Genomic DNA, 22121 nt, shown 5'->3' with positions numbered 1-22121 from the left:
TGGGGTTTTTTTGTTTGTTTTGTTTTGTTATTGGAGAGAGAATCTGTTACGAGAACTGTCTACATTCACAGTTAAAGTATGTAAAATTGAAACAACTTGTCAAAACATTTTGATTCTGCAAATGCAAGTCCAGGCTGTCTTATTCCTTGAGATGGGCTTCTGTGAATCCTAAATGCCACTTTAGTGCTTCCAGGGCCAAGCTGTAAAGTGAGACTAAGCTGGGCATTAAGCATGGTCTGAACAGATAACAAAATGATGGTTATTGCCCTTAGAGAAGTTGTGATTAAAACGTAAAATATACTAAATCAATGTAGATCGTTGAGGAGAATAAATTACACTTACAAGCTTTTAGGGTGCTGGGATCTTGCCTAGGAAAGTTTGATATTGCAGGACAGAAGGGTTTTAAAGATCAACACTTGACAATGTTTATTGTGAGTGTGAGGAATAACATGAGAGAAAGTAAAAAGGGTGCGTGTTCGGAAGAATAGCCCACAGGCAGTGGAGCCTGGCAGTGGTGGTTGATGGTCAGAGCTGACATTTCAGCGTTGATTGGAAGGTGATAGGTGAAAAGCCCTGAAAGTGCAAACACGGGAACTTGATTTATTGACCACAAGAGAAAGAGTCAGTGGAGGGATGCACGTCACTAAAAATCCACACACACCACCCTGCCCCGGTGCTGGTGCAGAACCGACTACGCTCACACCATCCCATTCCCAGCAATTCCTGTCCAAAGCGGTCTCAGAGGCTTCCGTTGCTGCAGTGCCGGATTCTTTCCAAGGCAGCCTACCACTAGCTTTTCCAGGAGAAGCTTTTTATTAATGCTTATCCTGAGCCTCCCTTGCTACAATTTAAGTTCATTACTGCTGCCATATACAGCTTCAAGGTGGAGCAGCGTGGCACTCCTGGGTCATCTTCAACTTCTAATCTGTGGATCGTTTCCTGATGAACTGCTGTCAGCCTCTCGCTCTGCACCCTCTGTCTGTGCAGCAGATTATTTCTGATTAAATACAGAATTTTGCATTTGCTGTGGAGTAAATTGCAGTTACTTTTCATATTTTTCTATATTAATACAGCTCACACAATCAGTAATGAGAGAAGTTGATCAATTTTTACTTCATAATAAAAATTACTTTCATTTATGTGCATTCATATTGGAGAGTAAATCCGGTGATTCGCTGTAAAGTGGATTAAAGCAGTATTTGAACTACAGATGCTTTTCCTGACAGTTGCGTACATGTAAAACAGAAGCAGTACTTTCATGAAAGTCCTTGTCACTTGCCCATTGAAGTAAATGGGATAAATGGGAGGCTTTCCATTGATTTCAGACTGATTTTCAACATATTAGCTCATACCCTAAGTATGCCACAGTGCTCAAAAGGTGTTTTTCCTTTTATTTGTGTACGTTGCATAACAAGGACAAGCGTTAGTCAGACAGGACAAGATATTTTTCCCTGTTAAGGTCCCAATGCATAGTGGGAAAATGGCACTTCTGTTTATATAATTTTTAAAATTATTTCAGCTTTTTTCTTTCTTTTTTTTTTTTTTTTTTTCCCCCCCTCTCCAGAAAATATCACAGCTTGGAAGTTTTTTGAATTAGGGATTCAGCTGGGGATGCATTAAATAAATGTGGTGTGCAACAGTTTACAACAGACCGGACTTAAGTTTTTGATCTCAGATGGCTCAATGGACTTCACATGCCGTCGTTACCGCTAATGTCTAACCCTGACATTTATTTAAAAAAAGCCCGTCACAGAAAAAGTGATAAGCTGTGAGTGATTCTTCCTCCCTGATCCCTTAATCCACCCTTAATTCTGAAACCATCGTTTAGGAAGACAGACTTTTAACTCTTCGAAAGGCTTGCACTGTTCAGATTCATAAAGTTTGGGGAAATCATTAAAAATGAACACTAATCTCATTGCCATGAAGTTGAACAGGCAGATTTCTAAATAGGAGATGAATTCCATATTTAAAATGGCCACACTACAAAGAACTGGGGGAAATGCGGCACTGTTACAGTGAGTACAAGACCAAACAGGCTTTCTAATAACTAATTAAATAAAACTGTTATACAAATGATGTGCTCGTATGCCCCTTTCTGCACTCAATATCTTTCTGGCTGAACAGGCTGCACTGTATCTCCTGTCTTCTTCCATTGTCTTGTAGGTACACGTACTTTCATAATTATGGGAACGGATATCTCAGTTGTCTTAAGTCTATTCTGCAACTGCAGCTGTGATGGAAAAGAAGTTTCCTTCTTCTTATCCCCTGTCTGGTGTATTACTGTTATGTCATTATTATTACTACTGCTACTACCACCAGAGTTTATATTCTGGTAGCAGCAAGGATTTTTAATCACAGAACTATATATTTACTCTTCCCCAAAGGAACAGGGGAAGGGACAAAATACAAAATAAACACAGGAAGGAACAAGACTATGGTCTAAAATGGAATACTATGCAGTTTATTAATTTTGATTTATAAAAATATAAATATGTATCTAAGGATTTGCCTCAGATAACAGATATTCCAAAATAATACAGTAAAAATGGACTTCACTGATATTTTCAGATATAAAAAGTAAAAAAAAATTTTGTACTTGATGAGTAAAGTGCAAACCATTTAAAATATTGTTAAAAATAACTGGAGCTATTCTATAATTGCTCAAATGCAGCTACCAGCTGAAGATTAAGCTCATATTTGCTCTGTAATACATGTTATAATGTTATGTATACTGTTACTGGTGGTATTGTAGTTGTCTGTGATGTCAATGCAGTAACATCTTCAGCCAGCTTATGGCTTTCTGTAGAGAAACCCGACTACTGATACCTTGCCAAAAAGTTTTTCTTTCAAGTCACTGATAATTGAGAAGACAGGTTAGAGCACTTGGTATAAAATTCTGGTATCACGTGTCATGCATTTGGATGGATAACACAAAAAAAAAAAAGCAAACCTGAGGACAAATAAGCAGTCGACTAATTTACTTTAATAAATAATTAGCTTTGTCTGTGAGTGCCATATCAGTGCAACACATATTCATTTTTAATGCCACTTGAAATAAGTTGTGACATCAAAATGAAGACGGAACCAAGAACCATTAGGTTAAACTACTCCTGACTGGAAACCTGTTGAAATATGAGGACTTTTCTTTGAATGATACCCAGCTCAAGGGAAATCCATGGGGAATAAATTGTGAAAAAACTTCTAAAGCCTTTTGCCTGAAGTATTTCCCAACAATCACATAAATCACAGGGTTAATGCAACTGTTGGTGGTAGCCAGGGTATAACCAAACTGCTCACCAAAGTTGACCAGTTCCCCCCAGAAGCAGCCTTTGATCACTTCTGTCTGGTATAATATATTGAGGAACACAAAAAACTGGTAAGGCATCCAGCACAAGAGAAACATCAGTACCACCGCGAAGATCAACCTGGTAGCCTTCGTGCCTTTGTGCTCCTTGCGGCTCTTTGTTCTGAGTGCTTTTCGTTCTCTTGCGTTTTTTTGTAGGGAGCGAATGGTGGAGAAATTCAGGAAGGTGATTGCTGCCAATGGCAATGCAAACCCCACCGTGTTGAATACCAGCCTTTCAGCTGTTGCCCACGATTGGGTGGGGAAGTCAAAAGCGCACGCTGAAATATTCCACATGGGAAAGTGTTTCACAGTCCGAAACGTAAAGGTTGGGATGCTGTGAAGGATGCCGATGAACCAGGTGAGCAAGCAGATCCCTTTGGCCATGGTTTTGCTCCGTATCCTTCTGTGGTTCAAGGTGTGGACAAAAGTCAAGTAGCGATCCACACTGACTGCCACCAGCAGGTAGATGCTGGTGTACATGTTTAGGCTGATGGATGCGCTGGTGCTGCGACAAAGGAAGCTGCCAAACGGCCAGTTAAATTCATTCCTGATATTCTCTGCCCAGAAAGGGAGGCAGGTGAGGAAGATAAGATCAGCAACAGCTAGGTTCATAAGGTAGATTTCGGCTACCTTCAGGGGGCTCTTGTGCAGTGAGTAAGTGAAGAGAACAAAGATATTTCCAAGCATTCCAATAATGCAGACGGTGTCTATATACTTGGGCACTATATAGTACACAATTTCCCACCAGTCATTCAAGTCTGGGCAAACAGTTGAGTTGCTCTTGTTTTCACTCTGGTTTGAGGAGGAAACATTCAGTAGAGGAGTTTCAGTCATGTTTGGTTTTGTTTTTTTTTTAAATTCTGCTGTGAACGGCAGATGTCTTTGAAATGAGACAAAGGGCCTGCAAAAAAGAAGCATAAAATTCCTAAAGTTGTCTCCCATCAGTGGTGTAAAAAACATTTAACTGCTGGAATTTGTTTGTTAGTGCTCACTGATTATTACAGGATAGATCAATCTATGTTTCATATGTGCAACGGTGAAAAGTTCCCAGTATTGTCAAGGATGGAACTTCCTCCACATCCTATGAAATCTCCTCTCTTTGCTGCCATTGTTTAAACTGGCACAGAGGAAGGAAAGTGCCAATTTAGTGTAAGTAGTCCTGTATGTCTCCTCCAGACTGATGGCAGAAACAGATATAGCTGACTGTCAGCTCCCTGAGAGCAGCAGGAGTCATGCTGGTGACCCAAAGCCAGTTTGCAGCCTCCCCTGCCCTTTCTTTTACTCTTATTTTCCGTGCTATGCATAACTTTAGCAGGATGATGCCTGTTTCCCAGAGCTGGGAATGCTACTCACTCTCTGAGTCCATCCCTTGTTTGCTTAACTTTGCATTCTTTTGTTCCCTCTCAGTTCCTCCCATCCTGAACTTTGGGTTCAAAATTACCATTAGATTAGACGGCTTATTGCCCTCAAATGTCAGCAGTTGTACTAATAAAGCACTGACTCCTCCAAAAAACTGCTGTGCTCAAAACCTTGCCTGGAGGGAAGGTCTCTGCAGCTCCAGGTTCACAGCGCTCTTCTCCAGTCCAAATATTTCATTTGGGTTCAGCTGGAGAGAGGAACCCCAGCATCCAAAGCATTTATGCTTTTATAGCATTGGCAATACCTTTATTTCTCTCTGGTAAATCTGTGAGAGATTGGGCAGGAATGAGAACACGGGTAGAATGTTATCGTCCCGCAAAAATCCAGTGGGTTGCCAGAGCTGCCTCCTGCGGTGACTTTATTCTCCTGGTGTTGTCGTGGTCAACCATAGTGCCCGAGTCTTGTTTTTTACAGGCGTTCAGTCTCAAAATCATTGTGGTAGGCAAGACGTTACTGAGCCTGTGGTGACAGCTAACATTTCAGTATTTCATATCTAAGTGAAGCATGCCAATCATAAAAAAGAATGCGTTTTTGAAAAAAATCAATATTTTGCAATCAGTCATCCTGACTGTTAACTTTCTGCTACGGCTATTTAACTCTGCTCTCTCATCTTCTGTATTTTTGCACCAAGGAGACAGCTAAGGATGGAGTTTCGAAGAGAGCGTTTAGGGCCATCGTTCATCTCTTTTACATACAGGTACAGCCTTTAGCGATGTCTGTATCTGCGCAGCTCACAATACTTATCTCTGTGATGCCTCTAGGAATTAGTTAAGTACTAATATTCCACATCACAGAATTCGGTAGCTAAGGCACAGAACATTTTTCGTCACTGCAGAATTAAGTGAGCAGCCAAGTTTTATCTGAGCTCGTAAACTCACTCAAGCTGGCAGTCTTGTCAGGGAGCTGGGCTACAACTCCAAATTACGCAGCTCTGGCTTGAACATCTTCCCTCACAGTAGTCTGAATTTTATCTAGTTCACTGACTGTCTCGTGCAACCTAAGATAACTTGAGAGGATCTAAGACTGCAGAGAAGATATATAGAGCAAATAAATGGCTGATTAGCATCAAAGAGGCTGTGTGAGAGACAACAGGAATCTAGTGTTTTATAGCAGGGGGCTGGCTAAGGTGTGAGAGTAACTGAAGAAAATCTGTAACACTAGATGTCGAAAATAATGTAGAATAAAGATAACAGTTAAACATTCCCTTTTGTAAACAGAATTATTACTTTTACTAAATATAGAGGAAAAAAGAAGTGCTTATTTTCCTTGCTTGACCATTTTCTCATGATTTCTTGCTAGCAGTTTATGCTAGTCACTTTGCACACTGTGGATGTGATCTCTGGGCTGGAGCCATTAATTCATTCATTGTGGGCTAAATGAAAAACTTCAGGAAAATTTACTTTCCATTGCAACTTAGATTTTAGCTGCAGCTAAATCTGACTTCTTGTCCGGCTAGCAATAGTACATGAAGTTTCTGTAGAGTTTGTCATCGGGAAAATTCCTTCAGAGTCTACTAGCCAGTGTCCGAGCACTATCACAAGCCACAAGCCTTTTATAAACTTAGAGCTCCAGATGTCTTCTTGACAGAAAATGCAATTCATTTTCAGTTGCTTAATTTCATTTCTTCTTCAAAAGCAATTTTCTTCCATAAGTATTTTTAAGTATTTAGTGCTAATGGACAATTAGCCACATGAATGGTTTTCAATTTATGTACTTAACACATTCTGGTCATCTTTTATGAAAATAATGACATATTTTTCCTACTTTGAACTCATTTCTGATTAACTTCCATGTACAGTGAATCTATCACCGTTATTACTATTAATATGTATTACCCAGTTAGGATCATGTATTCTGGAAATACTAAATAAATACATCTTGAGCTTTGGGAACAATCTTAAAAGTAAAGATTATTTTGCAAGAGAAAATTTTGCAAACAGCTAAGTATGTTCCACCATAAAGAAATTTTGTACAATGAATCACATTCTTACACATAAAGAGAACTAATCCCGACCCTCAGAGTTAGTTTCACGGTGAAAAGGAAAGGGAAACTCTTGCTAGACTGCACGGATCAGAACTGAGAACACAAAAGATTATTCTTTTTATATAAAAAATATATGTGAAATCATTTTAAGAAAGATAAGACATTAAAACCAGATAGACATACCTGCTCCTTGTCGTTCCTTGCAATTTAGGCAAAGTTTCAAATTCAGAAACAGTTGGTAACTAGCAGCACAGAGGTTACTGAGAGAACACAGAGATGCATCCGGAGGCTCGACTGAGTGACCAAGTGCTGTCTGAGTGTTTTGTTGGCCATGTACGATATGTGTGATGTTACATTTTGGAAGAAAGCCCCAGGATTTTTATTTATTTATTTTTTTACCTCTCCAAATGTTGGGTGTAGTAAAGCCATATGCCGTGACTCTTGTCCTCCCACGACCACTAATTAAAGCTTTCAAGTACAGGTCCTTGACAATTAGAAGTTCCTTTGTGTGATTAACTACGTCCGTAACAATAACAAATTTATCAACATCTCTGAACTGCCCTTTTAGTGCCAATGCACACAAAGACAAACTTTGAACTACATTTTTGTTGTGGTGGGAGCTCCTTCCTCTGCCAGCCGCCGTGAGGACCACGCCAAGGAGCTGGGGTTAAAGCAGAACGGGTGTATGGGACGGGCTGCTGAAGCTGGGACACACTAAACCCCCTGTCACCCTTCCACCATTTTTGAAAACCGATGTCTTTTGCATCCCACTCTAGGTGTCCAAGGCCTGGGTCTCTGTGAACATTACTTCTCAGCAGCGCACGATGACTGCTGTATTTTCTCAGGCTTGAATTACATGTTACCTAAAAAATCTTAATAGCCTACAGGAGATCAATCTCTAAATAACACATCCCACGCTGACTCATTAAGGTAAGTGCAATACAACAGGAGATCTCCGTCATGGACTTTCCAGAACTTCCTCTTTGCTTACGTTAGTGAATTTCTGCGTTTAAGTATTTTTTCCATAAAGAAGAACATTTGAGCAATAAACAGAAAAGTCCGGAATTCATTCTAGCTTGGACGTGAATCTCTAGGAGCCGCCAACACCTACATTTTCTTACAGACTCTGAATAGAAAACGGCAGCTGTCTCTAAAATTTAAATGATAAATAACATAGTCTTACGAAACTCATCACTTCAAAATGGGGTCAAAATATCAGTTTGCCAATCCAAATATTCTTTGTAAATCTAGTTTCTTATTTTCTGTTGTTTTTCATTGCCATCTTTAGGACTTTTTTCAGCAACGGAGAGAGATTCAAAACTGGGAGTCTATACATTTGGTGGAAATAATAGTGAAACGAACAAGCACTGCTGTAGCTCCAACTCCTAAATAACTTAGAACAAGTCACATAAGAAGCTGTAACTTTTTACAAAAAGGGGATTTAGCATATCATTTCTTTGTGACTTGGGACTTTGTTTCAACTTGTAGAAAACATATAATGATTTGGTTGCATTTTACAGTTTGCACAGATGTTACGGACCACAAATTAAAGGAATGTGAAGGATTAAGTTTAAAAACATCTGTATTAGAGTCAACAGTTGAAAGGTTTTGCTGTGTACACATAATTAAAATGTATCTCTGTATTGCTGCCTTCAACTCAGGATATTCGCAGCACATTAGTTTATGTTTTAAGCTTATATGATCTTCAGCCACACTGTCTCTGTTGACTTACCTGCAAAAAGTACACATTCTCTAGAGCTGCATAGGGATTTACAAATGCTAACTGGGCCTCTCTGATCAGAAACATTAAACAAATATGTTGATGAAGGAGAAGGTAAGACTGTTTTCTCAATTATTGCACTCACTATGTGGTAGACAAATGGCAGAAATCCAGAAGGTCTCCATAGTTCTGGTTCTTGGTCCAAGAGTCCAGCCATTAAAACTCTTCCTCTTAATGTAGTTGGAGCCGTTAATGATCTGAACAAATTATCTTTTGGGGACAGTATGATTTAACGGTTTGACTTTCTTTATTGAAACAGTTTGCAAATCAACATGGTTATCTGCTATAGCTGTTCATCAGCCCTGGAGCAGAAGAAAGGTTTTTTGATGTGACCTGATGATGTAAAATTCTTTCTTTGTTCAGCTTGGTTGGATTTCTTTACATATTCTGTAGACAGTGGTTGCTAAGGAGAGCTTAAACCCTGGTGCAGTGCTTTACAGTTACCAATAAACGATCCTGGTAGCATCACCATGCAGTAATACCCAAGCCCTACTAACTACAGCTTACAGAGGCTGAAACAGCAAAATATGGAAGGAGCCATTATAGACTGGAAACCCACAATGTGCTGATGGAAGAACGGAGTGAAAGGATGATTCAGCAGCTAAAGTGCTGCTTGGGGGTTTGGGAGACCTGGACTGAGATCCTGACTTCTCCACAGAAACCCTACCTTAAAAAAGAACAACCTTGTGCTGTCCACAAACAGCCACAAGCTCTTTGTGCTAACAGCAGTTAAGTTACTTCTGCATTTCAGGTGAAGCCAATAATCAACCTGAAAAAAAAGACGGTGAAAAGGTGAGAATTATCCCTGCCCGTACCTCCTGCAGGCCAGAAACGTCAACCGGCTGTTGATATCCTTGCTGTTCCTCTGGCAAAGGTCCCCAGCCACCTCCACCGGACCGAATGCGGAGTCAGACATTTGCTGGATAAAGTCTAAATAAAAGAGGCGGCAGCTTCAGGTAAGAGGGAAGATGGGAGCAGCTGAGGGAGGGGGACAGGATAAAGAGGAATAGAAAAGTGATGTGATTACAGTTTGCCATCTCCATCTCCGAGATCCTCAGGGCTATGTCTGCCCTCACCTTCCCAAGAACCCTTCCCATGTTTTGCCTAGTTTCTGCGAGAATGAGGCAGAGCCCAGTGTCTGAGTGGGATTGTGAGCTGCCAGTAGATAAGATGTAGCTTGGATATTATTTCTTGGGTTTTTTTGGTACCCGTGTAAATGGTACATGCCAATACTGCACAATGTGTGATCGTGCTGGGAAGTGGGCAAGAATGTGAATTAAACAGTCTGTGAGCCGACACTGTGCATTCTGGGGGCTGCAGAGAGAGAGAAGCTACTGCAAAGATTTCCGCATCCTTAGCTGTCTTAATTCGGATTTCACCTTCCAAAGGGACTGAGGGTGGTCAGCCCCACTCAGAAATGGGCTCTGAAAAGAAAGCTGACCCAAAGCTTTGAAAGTAGGTAATATTCTGTGGTTTCAGCTCACTTTCCTTAGGTACAACAGGAACTGAAAGAAAGCACCTGTAACAGTTGCATTTCTGACAAGGCACTCCTGAGTAACAGGGAATCATAGAATGTGTTGGGTTGGAAGGGACCTTTAAAGGCCATCTAGTCCAATCCCACTGCAATAAGCAGGGACATCTTTAACGAGATCAGGTTGCTCAGAGCCTCATCAAGCCTGGCCTTGAATGTCTCCAGGGATGGGGCCTCCACCACCTCTCTGGGTAACCTGGGCCAGTGTTTCACCACCCTCATTGTAAAGAACTTCTTCCTAATGTCTAATCTAAACCTGCCCTGCTTTAGTTTAAAGCCATTGCCCCTTGTCCTATCACTACATGGCCTTGCAAACAGCCCCTCACCAGCTTTCTTATAGGCCCCCTTCAGGTACTGGAAGGCTGCTATAAGGTCTCCCTTATATGGGCTAGAGAAGAAAATACCAGAAAATCTCATTTCTTTAAGTAGTTTATTTTCTGTTGTACATGCTTTCTGCATAGCAAAATAATGTGTCTATATATTTACATGATTTAAATTATTGTCATATTAATATAATAACATTTTTATATTTCACTTCTCAGTACCAAATACTCAAAAATCTCTTCTATGGCCTCAACAAACTTTGTATGGAGTTCCTTTTATTTAATGGTTGCATGAACAGCATGCTGCTCACTGGAGATAACCCCAGAGATAACAGAAAGCCTTGCAGTGCTTCATCATAAGTGTCTTCAGCAATATAAAGAATGAACAATAGAAGTATTAATGACATAGGATTATACTGGATTATTAAAGAAAACCTATGGGAATTGTCCATAAATCATCTGCAGTGATCTACATTCCATTTGCACATTTCTAGAGCATTTTGGATTGCAATTATTTGAAGGTTTAATACAAATTTCCCATCTTAAATGGAACTTCATTGCTCCATTCAAGCTCTGATGAATGAAGACCATGCAGTAGCAGTCTGACTTATGTCACTTATGTCACCAAACTCCATTACCCTTGGTGGTTTTAAGGCGGTAACCATAAGCGCTTTGAAAAGAACAAAGGCTCTGTTAGTTTTAGAAGACTTTAGATCATCTCCAACTCGGTTTTCGATCGAGGTTCCTAGAGGTAAAAGCGCATACTGACAATTCAGTACACTGTGAGTTTATCTTCTGTGTAAACTCAACTTAGATCACAAACCTAGTCCAATTGGGGAAAAGCTATCTTGCATTAAAATCACTCAGATTAACACTACAAATAAAATGTAGGTATTATTAGAGTCTGAAAAGGCCATTTGTGAATGCTTTGAACTTTCAAGACTCCTGTTAGCTTTAGTCGGATTTTTAAGGCAGTTAGGTGATGCCCTCTTTCATTTTCTCAGTTTCTTCTACTTGTGAGATTATACCAGTTGTGCTGAGCTTTTATGTTTCCATTAAATAACATAACAAATATTAATTATGCTTTGTGAATATTAAAACCTAAGTCTCTGAGCTGAAGTGTAGGTATGAACGTAAAGCACATTCACTCACTCAAAAGGAGTAAGTGTATGCTTTTACCCCGATGCAGAAGGGGGAAAGAATCTCCTGCTACAAAGAAAACTCAGCTAACTTCACGCAGCTGACTGCAGCCTTTTTTCTGCTACTGCTTTACCTTTTTTGAGCTATTTTCCATACATACAAGCTGATGCAAACCTGGAACTAGCAGGGTCAGAGCAGTTGCAAAAAGGCACAGCTTGTCAATCAATCAATCAATCAAACCAGTTTTGGATGACTGAACAGAGAAAGTAAAAGCCCCAAAGATAGCCACGCCTAAAAATCCATTTGAATAATAGTCCTACAGGATTACTTTACCAGAATTTACTCAAATACAAGCCCCTCCAACCAAAAATCTAATCTTATAAACTGTGTGGGTACCATAAGTACCCACATAAGTACCAATCCTGACTATATATATATATATATATAGCACATTTTATACTGGGGGTCTATTCAGAGAATTGTATATACATGTATGTACACCATAGAAATGCAAACATTTCAAATGATACATGCATCAAATATTATTCAGCCATGAAAACGTAACTATGCTACAAAGTAGTATTCAATCATGACATGTGTCCAATAACATCAGAAGCAGGTCCCTGTAACGAGTTTCTATCAAGATCAAACCATTGGTTTCACACAAATGACAAATACTACCACACGTTTATTCTGTGGACCAGTAGCAAATGGATATTATTGGAGACTGATATGTTAGAAAGCTTTTTTCCTGCAATGAACAAATTGTGCTACTGTGGTAAAGGGACAACAGACTTTTTCCTTGTGTATTCACTTGAAATGGAAGTTTTTAAAGTGTCCAGGGAGTTTTCCATCTGCACAGACTGTGATTTTCTGCACCTCTTTGGGAACAAGTCCTTGTAGAATTCCACAGCCTTCTTCTGGAAGTGCTTCCCCACAATTACATACAGGACTGGGTTCAGGCAGCTGTTACTATAGGCACAGTACGTCGCTACCTGGGTCAATATGTCATTAATTTCTTCCAGGCATTTGAAAGTGGGTACGAGGTAACAGATCGTGTCGATGAACGTGCTGATCTGGAATGGAAGCCAGCAAACGATGAACAGCAAGAGCACGGCAAGGACCAGCATGGTGGCTTTCCTCTCCGTCTGGACTAACTTCAGCTTTTGCAGCTCACTACTTTGTAGGGCTTTGATGATTTGCACGGTGCAATAGGTAATTACACAGAGGGGGATCACAAAGCCCACAATATTCAGCAAGCAGTTGTTTATGGGCTCCCAGTAGCTGTCTGGGTAAACAAGACCGCAGGCTGTGATGTTGTATTCTTCGTAATACTTTAAATTCCGGAACACCATTGCAGGTGAACATATGAGCAACGCGCACATCCAGACTACAAAGCTATTCCATTTGGCACAGGCAGTTCGTCGCATCCGTCCAAGAGACATGGTTTTCACCAAGGCCAGATAGCGGTCGATGCTCACTAGTGTCAGGAAATAAATGCTAGAATAAAAGTTCATGTTACTCATTATGTTGACAGCTTTACAGAGGAACAGGCCAAAAGGCCATTGAAAATTATTAGAAATATTAATGGCCCAGAAAGGTAAAGTACAGACTAACAATAGGTCAGCAAGTGCCATGTTTGCTAAGTAAATTTCGGCCACTGTGCAGCGACTCTTGTGGAAACACAGGACGATGAGGACAAAGGAATTTTCTATTCCTCCCAGAATAAATATAAACCAGAGGAATCCGGGCTGGAAATCCTGTAGCCATTGCCATGCATCTGGATTAATGCATTTATATGGATTTGTCTGATGTACTCCTGAATTATTGTGGAAATTCGCTGGAGTGACTGTGAGCTCCTGGGTGGCCGTGGTGTTGTAAAGCTGTGTAACATTTTCGGTTGTGATGGAAACCATTTCTATGCAGAGAAAAACAAAAAGATGACATGAGATTGCTACATCTGGCTCATTGCTGCAAATGATACAATAAGAAAAGCTGGCTCTGCTTTTCCCCACTGTCCTAAAAAGTGCAGCTTCGAACAGGCTTACAATTCTCTGGGTTGCTGTCTTGTAGACACCCCAAATACTTGCAGAGAGTTTTGCAGACTTAACTGCGTGGACAAATTCTAAGTGGGTGAAATCGAGGGAATAAGGCAACAGCAGGCGTTGTAACCAACAGGTCAACTGAAGAGGACATTTACCAGCCTTTATTCACTAGAGGCACGCTGTGGCAAGTCTTTTTTAATTCCTTGAGGAGGTTGGTGGTGACTTTCTTTTCTTATCGTTGTGTATCGGTAGCCATTGTCTCCTAAAGGACGGGTGGGCCTCCTGAGTCTCGTGTCGCTCTTTGTGAAGCTGCTCGTCCTGTGGCATGTCCCTCAACATTTTAAACCCTCCCCTGCAAAGCCAGAGTTGGGTGGAATTCAGTGGTGTTTCCTCCCCCCCACAACACTGTATTTTTTCCTAGATGTTACGACTGTCACAGCAGACATTTAGTTTGCAGCTGTAGCTTGCGCTGAGAAAGCTGCAGGCGCAAGCATCCCTGTTTGCAAGCAGTCTGCCTTTCTCGGCTCCTCAAAGGCATCACCTGTGTATTTCTGTCTCTGTGTTACTGTCCCCTTCCACCAGCAAGTCATGGTACCACCTTTGTGAGGGAACCTGGTTTTAATAGGCCTGCCTTGGGTGGGCTGGCAGTTTGGCAAAGATGGTGGCCATCATGTAAGGAAGGACCCCCCCTGCAGTCAGGCCGCAGTGGGGCAATTTGGGTCCAAGAGCACAGTCTGAAAACCAGGTGCTGTACCGTATATATTCCACGAGTCAGAACAGCTTGGGGTCTTACAGGGAGCTACTTACAGGCATAAATGCCAGTAATGTTTAAATGTTACTAAGCCCAAGCAGAAGTTGAGCGTCCAGCATCCACTCAGTGCTGTTAAAATGTTAACTGTGGTTTTGGTTGTTGTGCTCCGAGAGGATGAATGCTGAGACATTATTCAAATAAAAGACTGGCTTCCCAGATCTGTTTATATAATTCTCTGGACCGGGTGACAGAAATACTGTTTGTCTTTTTTCAGCTCTTTAAAATACCACTGTTTATATTATGGTTTGATTGGAAGCTTTTCAGATGTGTTTTTAATTAAGACATTTGTCTGATTCAGCTGGTAACTTGGCAGTAAAAAGGGGACACATTTGTAATTACTGAAAGGATGAGGTTCTCATTTGTACTCTGGTTACTGGTTTTGTTGGTTGATAAGTGTCAGTGCTCGATATGCATATAGACATTTGGCTGTTGGATGCAGAATTACTGAAAAATGGTGGTCATACTTTGTGTACCTAGTTTTAATAAAGCACTGTAGTGCCTGAGAACCAAAAGCAAAGACGAAAACCACATTTTACTAAGTACAGTAAAGGCAGTAACAAAGGAGACTCTCTCTCTATACTGTAAAATTTATAACAGAGGTGACAGCCAGGACAGGTCAACTGGATAAAACAGGCAAGCCGGACTAAGAACCTCGAAAGACAAGGCAACATAAAAATGGGCTAATGGGCAGAAAACAAAATGACAGCAAGGCACATTTCCAATCCTTTGTAACTTGAGCGAAGGGGAGTATTTGCATAGGGCTGGGTAACAGCATAAATATTCTCATTCTCCAAGTTCATCCTCTCAAAACTTCAACTTTTCAAGCCCATATCTAATTGCAGGAACACATGTCCATCCTCTATCCTGCCTCTGCATTAACCTTATCGTTGTTAGAACCACCCCAATCTTGAGACACCCGTATCCTTTTGATTTCCGAACGTTTTCAACCAGCATCTGGGGAATGGGTTGGTGGAGCCTCTTTATTACATAGCATTGCAAGTTGTAGACACCAGTCCAGGGACCTATGCTTTTGGTGACACTGGTTATCTGGAGCTCTTAGGACTGGTGGATATGGATTTAGCTGTTCTATACTGAAAGCAAATGCCATTCACAATGCATGCTATGCACGTTGCTCTGATTTACGTCCTCTTTTCATCTCCCAGGTGCAAGCAACTACTGTAGGTTGTAAATGCTTCGGTTAGAAATCTTATTTTTGTTTGAGCCCTTGCAGGCATAGCAGAGCACCTGCAGTGCATTTTTCTGCTACTTTATTTGTTCATATTTCAGCACAATGGAATACAGGACAATACCCAAAGCCTCACTGAAACCCAGATGTGCCTGATCTATTGTTTCTGCTTTATCCATTAGGACAGATTGCGTTAGTCTGACACAACTTTATTCTTGACAAGCTTATATTGGCAGTTCCTTATCACTTTGTTATTCTTTATTATCCTACATATGTGGATATACTGATTATTTAATATTTTGCTGTCATGTTTTCCAGGTGTTTAAATAAGATTGACAAGTTTGTAAATCCCTGGGTCCTGACATCTGTGCCTTTTAAAGATAGGTATTATGTTTTGCCCTCTCTGGGCTTCTGAAATGTCCCCGTTCTCCTTGGTTTCACAGACATCAAAACTGACAGCAAAGATTTCCTCTCCTAACTCCTGAACCATGCCAGGGTGGGTTATATATGACCCTGTCACTTTGCATACCTCCATACATTCTTTAATTTGTTCTTTCCCAATTCACATAAATGCAATTGTTCAAATCAATCATCTTAAATATCAGATCACAGTCTTCATTTCTGAGGGCTAACACAGAGTCCTCATTGAACTTTTCATCACTCTCTGAGTTACTGGTTCCTTTTTTCCTTCTGGTAACAGGCCTAGACTTTCCTCTATTATCCTCTTTACTTTTGATATATTTATAGAAACGTTTTATATTACCCCCTATGTCACCTATTAACTGCAACTCATTTTTATCCCGATGTTTTTGATATCTTTGACGTTCTGAGTTCTTAAATAATACCTTAGATAACCATACTTTTCTGTAATTAATCTCCCTATAGCGAAGCCTGGCATCAAGGTGCTGGTATTCATAAATACCTAAATATCTCAAAGCCCAACATTTGCGGCTGTGAGAGATGCCACTAACAAATTGCAAACAGCAGTTTCAAGTCTCCCTGTGTATGCTGGCACTTTAGATGTAAAAACACATAGGAAGTGAAATACTAATGGATGATCAACAAAAGGTCATCTGAGAACAGAGTTCTGTTGGGCAATGCAATTAGCAGAAGCTGTTTCTTCTGCCTGTAGCAGGCTGTGAAGCAGAAGAAAGAATTTAAAGTGCATTATTTTATGCTTTGAGGTTGAATGTATGCATGTATTTAATAAGATGTTCACTAGTAATTCAGAGAGTGGTCATAAAGGCTATGTTGGTAATTTCTATGCCTTTCCCTCATTACATGACTAATAGAAAAACAATAAACAGGAATTATTTTACAGCAAATAGCAACTCAAAAACTGCCTACTGATTTATGGCATTTTTCCTACAATTAATCTCTTTTAGATTATTATTTTTAGAAGGGAAAGCCCTAGAATACTTTAAGATAAACTACTTATATCACATTACTGTGGTCTAGGAACAGTATGCAGGGGCTAGTTAGGATGTGACCAAGTCCATAACATGGGACTTCTGGTGACCTGCCTCCTTGGTCCTTAGCTCCAGCCCTTCCGTAAAACATTGGTAGAAATGTAGCAGAGAACAAGGTAATATCTGCTAATGATCAATTTAGAAACCCTCTTTAAATGATGTGCTCGGTGCTACTCTCTATAGCACAGGAAACTCATTTAAAGTATGTGCTTAATGAATGAATTATGAATTACACAGCCACAATTTAGAAAAGGGAGTAATGTCTGTTTGCCATTAGCTTATCACAATTCAGTGAAAATAAGTAGGACCCCTTCACACATTCTCCACAAGCGCTTTCTATGCAATGCAAGACAGGCCCAGTGTCTCAGCTGGGACCCTCAGACAGATTTTACCTGACAATTTTGATTTAAACACTGCCCCACTGAAGCAATCTGTCATTACTGATCAAGAGGGACTCCAGGGGGGGCTGAATTTGTCCCTGCTGGAGTTCATCTCCTACTGTTAGTTACCTCCTCCTTGACAGTCGCTAAAAACATTGTCAGTCATTGTTTCGTGTTGTTCCACAATATTTTTTGCTAATCCCATTGGGCACAAATGGCAAGGTTTTGATAGTGGGGGCTGTAGGGTGCCCTGCGTGGGAGGCAGCGGTGACCTGCCCCATGCCGGCGGCACCCAGAGCTGTGCCTCTTGTAGGCACTGCCCCGACCAAGAGAAGAGGGCTTTGGGGTCGGCTGATGCAGGGATACATTGAGCAATGGCCAGATCCTGCCAATGCTGCAAATGAAGAACCCTTGCAGAGGGACTGGGAAGCAGAGGTTAATCAACTGTAGTTGCTGGACTGCCGGTTTGTGTTTACAGGCACGGGGAGAGGGACCCCCAAAAAGGTGGTGCTCACCAGTGCCATGGCCTGAAAGTTCTGAGGGCTGGGCACAGTCACTAACGCTCCCAGATATTGCCTGGTGACCTGGTGGGGTGTCCTGCTGATCGAGGACTGACCTGTATATACTGTACATACATACTGGGGAGAAGACAAGCGTGAGAGAATCAGCAAGCCAAGGATAACACCCAGAGTCCAGGAGGGCGGTCACGCTTGGAATGTTGTGCAACCCAGCTGTACATGCTGGGACCTATGGCTGTTCTTGAAAGAAAAGAAGTGGGATATGTTGAGGTGGGACAAAAATCCCTTTAAGGATCAAGAGCTGTGAAGTAAGGAATGCAAGTGCAGGGGAAAAAAAGTCAGAGCTCAGTTAATGCTGCTGCTGGATGTGAGCAAGCTCCAGGACAGCTAAGCCATTCGGTGCAATGCTTTTCTCCCCAAATGGGGAAATGCCCACGCTGCATCAGGTTAATGTTTTTCATAACCTGTTTTGGATTTGGACGAAGCCATACGGCTACTGGACTCATGAATCTATCAGCACTTCCACTAGTGGTGTTAATCTTTGCTTGCACTATGCTAAACATTTGCTTGCATGCTATGATATAGTGGATAACTTGTACTGTTATGGTGGTCTGGGTTATATGTTTTCTGAAATGTGTAATAAATATTCAGATTATTGCAATGTTAACGCCAATAATCTACTCCATGAGACCAAGGGAGGGACACTATAATGCATATAGTAAAGCTGTTGTGACTTTGCTGGTTACGTGTTTTGCAGAAACAAGGTGTGAAATTTGTAATTAGTATATACTGAGATTGTCATAATATTAACCTTGCTAGTTTAGTCTTCAGGGACAAGAGGTGGAGTCTATAACAGATAAATGTTCAGGCTGTTATGATGTTAGCCCCTATAATATGGTTTGCTGGAGCAAATGGTGGAATATTAAAAAGTGTAGGTACACAGCCACGATGCTAACACATAGAGTCTAATTTTCAAGGACAAAAGACAGAGCAGGCCCAAAGCCCCACTAGTCTTCTACTCCAAATGAGGGTTTTCTGTGGTGTATGATCATTCATGATGAAGGTTGCCTAAAGAGCAGTTTAGTTTCCCATTTATTTCAGGGATTTCTTGGCAAGGGACGCGCCTTGTGCAGGCTAGATATGACACCCAGTCTGTAGCATCCTTACCAGTATTTTATAATTACCTGGTTTAACTGCTGTCAGTGGCCAAAAGTGTTTTCAGATACTCACAGCTGGCTTGCGGTACATGCATACAGCTTCATATACAGCTGGGTGTCAGTGGCATGGAATGGAAAATCTGGGAGGACAAACATGGTTTTGAGTGAGTGGCCACAAACGGAGAGGAGCACGGGCACACTTCTGAGGTGGTGTTTTCTTAGAAGACAGGTCAGGTATAGAAAGAAATAACAAAACACCCAAAACTTGCCGCAGCCTCTCCTCTAAATCTCTGTTCCTGTGCAGAGCCGGGCTACTTGGATGCTATGTGGTTTTCTGTGGGGGTTTGTCTTCCTGACATCTCTGAGCCCAGCTTGGGCAGCCGAGTGTTCCCCGGCGGTGCCTGTCAGTCTGGCAGCCTTGCTTCTTCGTGCTCGAGTAAAAGCTATAGAAAACGCAACAGAGGAGCTGTCAGAGCTGCAAGAAGAAAAAACATATCTGCCTGACAGATCTGCTGTGACTGAAATGAGAAATAGGAGGAATTTAAAAGCTGCCATAGGTAAAGGCCATCCTCCGCTGTGTGCTGCATGCAGAGAAGCCTGTGTCCTGCTGACTCTATGTAATACTGCTTCTGCTTTCTCAGGAGCTTGGTGTGTAAACCCGATTGACTCAAGAGGTTGTTAAGAGGCTCCAAAACTTCCCCTAAACTGCCTCATTTGTGACCTTCTGACAGGTATTAGCTGGACAAGGAGAGGTAGGTTTCATTTTAACAGCTTTGGAGGATGTGGTTCAAGGTTGATGTCTGTTTGCAAGGAAATGGAGGTTTTTTATTTAGTAAGAGGTTATAACAAAACAATCTCAATGCAGGTTTTCTCCTTTAGCTCCACACCTACAAGTCTAGCAGGCCTGAAGCACACGTGATGGGACAGCATAAGCAGAGGCATTGCTCACCAGGTGTGCTGAAAGACTGAAGTCGTATTCTGTGTCGGACTCTTATTTTTGGAATTTAGTGTCAACAAAAATACAGGTAAAACATCCTCCTCATAAATTCTATACCTTATCCATAAGGCTTATTTTCAAAGCTTCTACTTCAACCCGCTCTTCTTTCTTTACTACTGAAAAAAAACATCTTTGTCATCTGTCCCCAGTGCACCGAGTCTCTTGTTTCCATCTCATCCAAGCCCAGTGGGACCCCTTTTACCCCTTTCTTTGGCCTTGGAAGGGGTTTGTCTGACTGAATAACAAAAGGTAACATTATGTGACTCTTGTGGCATCTCAGAAACATGCTTTGAAGGTTACTCAAAACGTCCTTTTAATCCTGTTTTACTGAGGAGGGAGAGATAGAGGAAGAATCTGAAACATTCCTAAAATGTTCTGCTTTTACTGACCCCATGACTTTAATTTTTAATTTCCAGTCTTTGTATAATGACTCTCTAATGGGCTTTAGCCCTTTCGAGGTTGTAGAACGGTGGACACTTTTTGCGGCAATGTTAGCTTAAACATTTCCTGTTCTTCATTCACCCTCCACTGTCCCTTTGCGCCCTGCGGCTGCCCTCGCAGTTACAGGGTTCAGTTTCATGAGGCTTCATGTTGAACCAGATCGAGGAAATTGGCTGCGACAAAAATAACCTTGCAAAAAGAAAAGGTTATTTTAATGCAAATCAACTCCCTAATTTGCCAGGAATTAAGGCAATAAGGAAAAGTTACGTTGTTATTACATCTCAAAAGTGGAATTTTCAGAGACCCTTTGGCATGCAAACTTGAAGCACACCATGGAATGACAGCCATTGCTCTGCAGTTATCGTTAAGGCATTTACATCAATTATGCTAGGAAAAATGGAAAAAAAAAAGTTGTTCTGTTAGTTATTTTAATAACAATGAGTCCAAGGTGAGAAGAGTCTGTTAATTTTTCCCCCTGGGTGGGAGGTAAAGCCATTCAATTCCAATCCTGTCTATTGCAATCAACTGAAAAAAGGTATGGAAAGAGCACAAGCCCAGTCAAGTGCAATAAAGCTCTTTGCGTAACATTTTTTTCCAAGTGGAAATCTTGAAAGTGCTCCAGTGTTATGCTTTTACTAAAAAATCCCATACTTTTTATCCTCAAATAATTTGGGGTGTTATCTTTCAATGTTGTTTATATATCCCATTCAATAACTGCAATGATTCTAACGAAAGATATTATCTATGTGTAAAATAATTATAACTGAGATGGAGAAAACAGGACAGCTGGACTGCTGTGAGAGCTGATAGGAGGAGGAAAATATGAACTGGTTTGGAGAGAAGTACTGAACTCAGGATATTTGTATGTAGAAAAGGGCTGATCTCATTATGAAATTGCTCTTATTTAGTCCAGATTTGGTGATGGTATTTGAGGGACAGTCCACGTTTGACCTCTGACTTGGTGCAGTCAATATTTTGGAAAATTTTGTGCTAACAATGCACTCCAAAATGAACCAAATGTCACCAAAGCTTTATGCTGCTGCCATTCTGAAGGTGCAGTTTTAGTACAATAATTCTATTTAATCTGATCTGAGAAATAGTTAGTTTTAACATCAGAGGCTGTTCCGGGATCGAAACAACAGGATACTCAAGTTTCTCCAGCCACTAAATCATTCAATTTCAACCTTGTCAACATCAGAAGTTTTAAAGACCCAGCTGGATAAAGCCCGGAGTGGCACGGTGTGATTTCACAGCTGACCCAGCTGGGAAGAGGTTGGACTCGAGACTTTCCAATCTGGATTATTCTAAATTCTTTAATTGTGCTTCTTGTGCTAGTAACTGAAACTTCCAGCTGGAATAAGGCCAAGCCAAAGCTGAATTTCAGCAGTGAGTGTCCTAGCTTGCTGGAGTTCCCTAGCCCACCGAGGTCTGCTCTCTCACTGAGCTTCCTTAGGAAGCCATGGACATCTTGTTGAAAGCACTGGGGGAACTGGCTTTTGTTGAAGTAATTTTTTTTTTTTTTTTTTTTTTTTTCAAATATTGGGACACACAATTGGCTTTTCCAAAGCACAGAAGGAACTGGATAAAAGTTGTT

The 22121-nt window shown here is 41.0% G+C and overlaps 2 protein-coding genes and 1 long non-coding RNA gene across 9 annotated transcripts in view; 1 reads left to right on the top strand and 2 right to left on the bottom strand.

Annotated features, from left to right (window-relative positions):
- Positions 1-2924: 2924 nt before the first annotated feature.
- BDKRB1 (bradykinin receptor B1) overlaps positions 2925-22121 on the bottom strand; it is a 40442-nt gene continuing 21245 nt past the window's right edge. For 2 of the 6 annotated variants that reach the window (XM_054200820.1, XM_054200819.1), the window contains exons 2-3: positions 9345-9459; positions 2925-4247 (exon numbers count right to left, since the gene is read on the bottom strand). In XM_054200820.1, coding sequence (XP_054056795.1) covers positions 3095-4247; positions 9345-9445 — 1254 coding nt within the window. In that variant the 5' untranslated portion in view covers positions 9446-9459 and the 3' untranslated portion in view covers positions 2925-3094. Of the gene's footprint in view, positions 4248-6932; positions 8423-8481; positions 8832-9344; positions 9460-22121 lie in introns of those variants that run through there. The other 4 variants (XM_054200822.1, XM_054200824.1, XM_054200825.1 and 1 more) reach the window with 4 other exon arrangements.
- Positions 3576-21466, top strand: LOC128909317 (uncharacterized). Its single transcript, XR_008466331.1, has 6 exons — positions 3576-3704; positions 7526-7679; positions 9281-9485; positions 12549-12738; positions 19731-19841; positions 19955-21466. It is a non-coding gene; the product is annotated as an uncharacterized LOC128909317 (long non-coding RNA).
- Positions 10495-22121, bottom strand: part of BDKRB2 (bradykinin receptor B2) — a 32887-nt gene continuing 21260 nt past the window's right edge. For both annotated transcript variants that reach the window (XM_054200828.1, XM_054200826.1), the window contains exon 2: positions 10495-13441. In XM_054200828.1, coding sequence (XP_054056803.1) covers positions 12294-13439 — 1146 coding nt within the window. In that variant the 5' untranslated portion in view covers positions 13440-13441 and the 3' untranslated portion in view covers positions 10495-12293. The remainder of the gene's footprint in view (positions 13442-22121) is intronic.

Source organism: Rissa tridactyla, chromosome 4 (genome assembly GCF_028500815.1).
Source record: "Rissa tridactyla isolate bRisTri1 chromosome 4, bRisTri1.patW.cur.20221130, whole genome shotgun sequence".
NCBI classification, from domain to species: Eukaryota; Metazoa; Chordata; class Aves; order Charadriiformes; family Laridae; genus Rissa; species Rissa tridactyla.
The sequence above is the reverse complement of the archived record's forward strand: the minus strand, read 5'-3'. Positions and strand labels throughout refer to the sequence as shown.